Genomic DNA, 1,050 nt, shown 5'->3' on the forward strand with positions numbered 1-1,050 from the left:
TATTGTGTCTCAATTCTTAAAACTAACTCTTAAAAAGCTTAAAATTAACCTAAAAGATTTTAAATGAAAATAAACTACAATGAACATGAGAAATATTTCTTTTTGAATCAGGGAGCTAGCACCTTTGAGTTTTCCAAAAAAGCACATCTGCCCAGTGTGTTCACTGTGATGTGGTGGCAAAAAGTCCATATTTAACATACTTAAACTTCTTAAACTCAGATAACATTGCTGTAAAGTATACTACCAAAATGTTAATTGGGAAAAGCTGAAAACAGTTTTAGTTTACTCAATATCACATGCTAGAAGAAAAGTTTGCATGAGAAAACACTGAAGAGGTAATTTTTTTAATCCAGATTTCACAAACTCATGGTGCAAAATGGGTCCCCACAGCGTCCACATGAGGGGGCTGCCATACAAAGTGACCAAGAATGACATTTACAATTTCTTCTCTTCACTCAACCCCGTGAGAGTGCATATTGAGATTGGCCCAGATGGAAGAGTGACCAGCGAAGCAGATGTAGAGTTTGCCACTCAGGAAGAGGCTGTGGCAGCAATGTGGAAAGACAGGGCTAACGTGCAGCACAGATACATAAAGCTCTTCTTGAATTCAACAACAGGGGCCAGCAATGGGGCATGCAGCAGCCAGGTGATGCAAGGCATGGGGGTGTCAGCAGCCCAGGCCACTTATAATGGGCTGGAGAGCCAGTCAGTGAGTGGCTGCTACGGGGCTGGCTACAGTGGGCAGAAAATCATGGGTGGGTATGACTAGTTTTGTAGGAACATTTAAGTTTTTTCAATCAAATTTTCACAGGCAGCCAACAAGCAATGAAGAGCAGTTACAACTGTGTAAAATTTTTAAGAAGCCTAAATGGGCAGTATTCCAAAATCTCAGTATAAAACTCTTTGCACTTGAACTTCAACATGGACGAGTAAGGAAGATTCAGTCTTAAAGTTCTGTAGTCGTTACTCCCATATTTTGTGGAATATTTAAATTTGCTAAGTATAATGTCTGAAACCTACCTGACTTGTTTTTCTATTTAAATAAACCAT

General features: G+C 39.3%; 1 protein-coding gene across 1 annotated transcript; it reads left to right on the forward strand.

Annotated features, from left to right (window-relative positions):
- Positions 1 to 376: 376 nt before the first annotated feature.
- Positions 377 to 812, forward strand: LOC128588778 (heterogeneous nuclear ribonucleoprotein F-like). Its single transcript, XM_053595589.1, has one exon. It carries the CDS (start codon positions 377 to 379, stop codon positions 767 to 769), a length of 393 nt encoding a protein of 130 aa, XP_053451564.1. The 3' UTR covers positions 770 to 812.
- The last annotated feature ends 238 nt before the right edge of the window (positions 813 to 1,050 follow it).

This window comes from Nycticebus coucang, chromosome 6, assembly GCF_027406575.1.
Source record: "Nycticebus coucang isolate mNycCou1 chromosome 6, mNycCou1.pri, whole genome shotgun sequence".
NCBI classification, from domain to species: Eukaryota; Metazoa; Chordata; class Mammalia; order Primates; family Lorisidae; genus Nycticebus; species Nycticebus coucang.

What these genes read in the sequence shown, in the direction of transcription:
- LOC128588778 (XM_053595589.1), top strand. Translation starts at nt 377, where the DNA reads ATGGGTCCCCACAGCGTCCACATGAGGGGGCTGCCATACAAAGTGACC.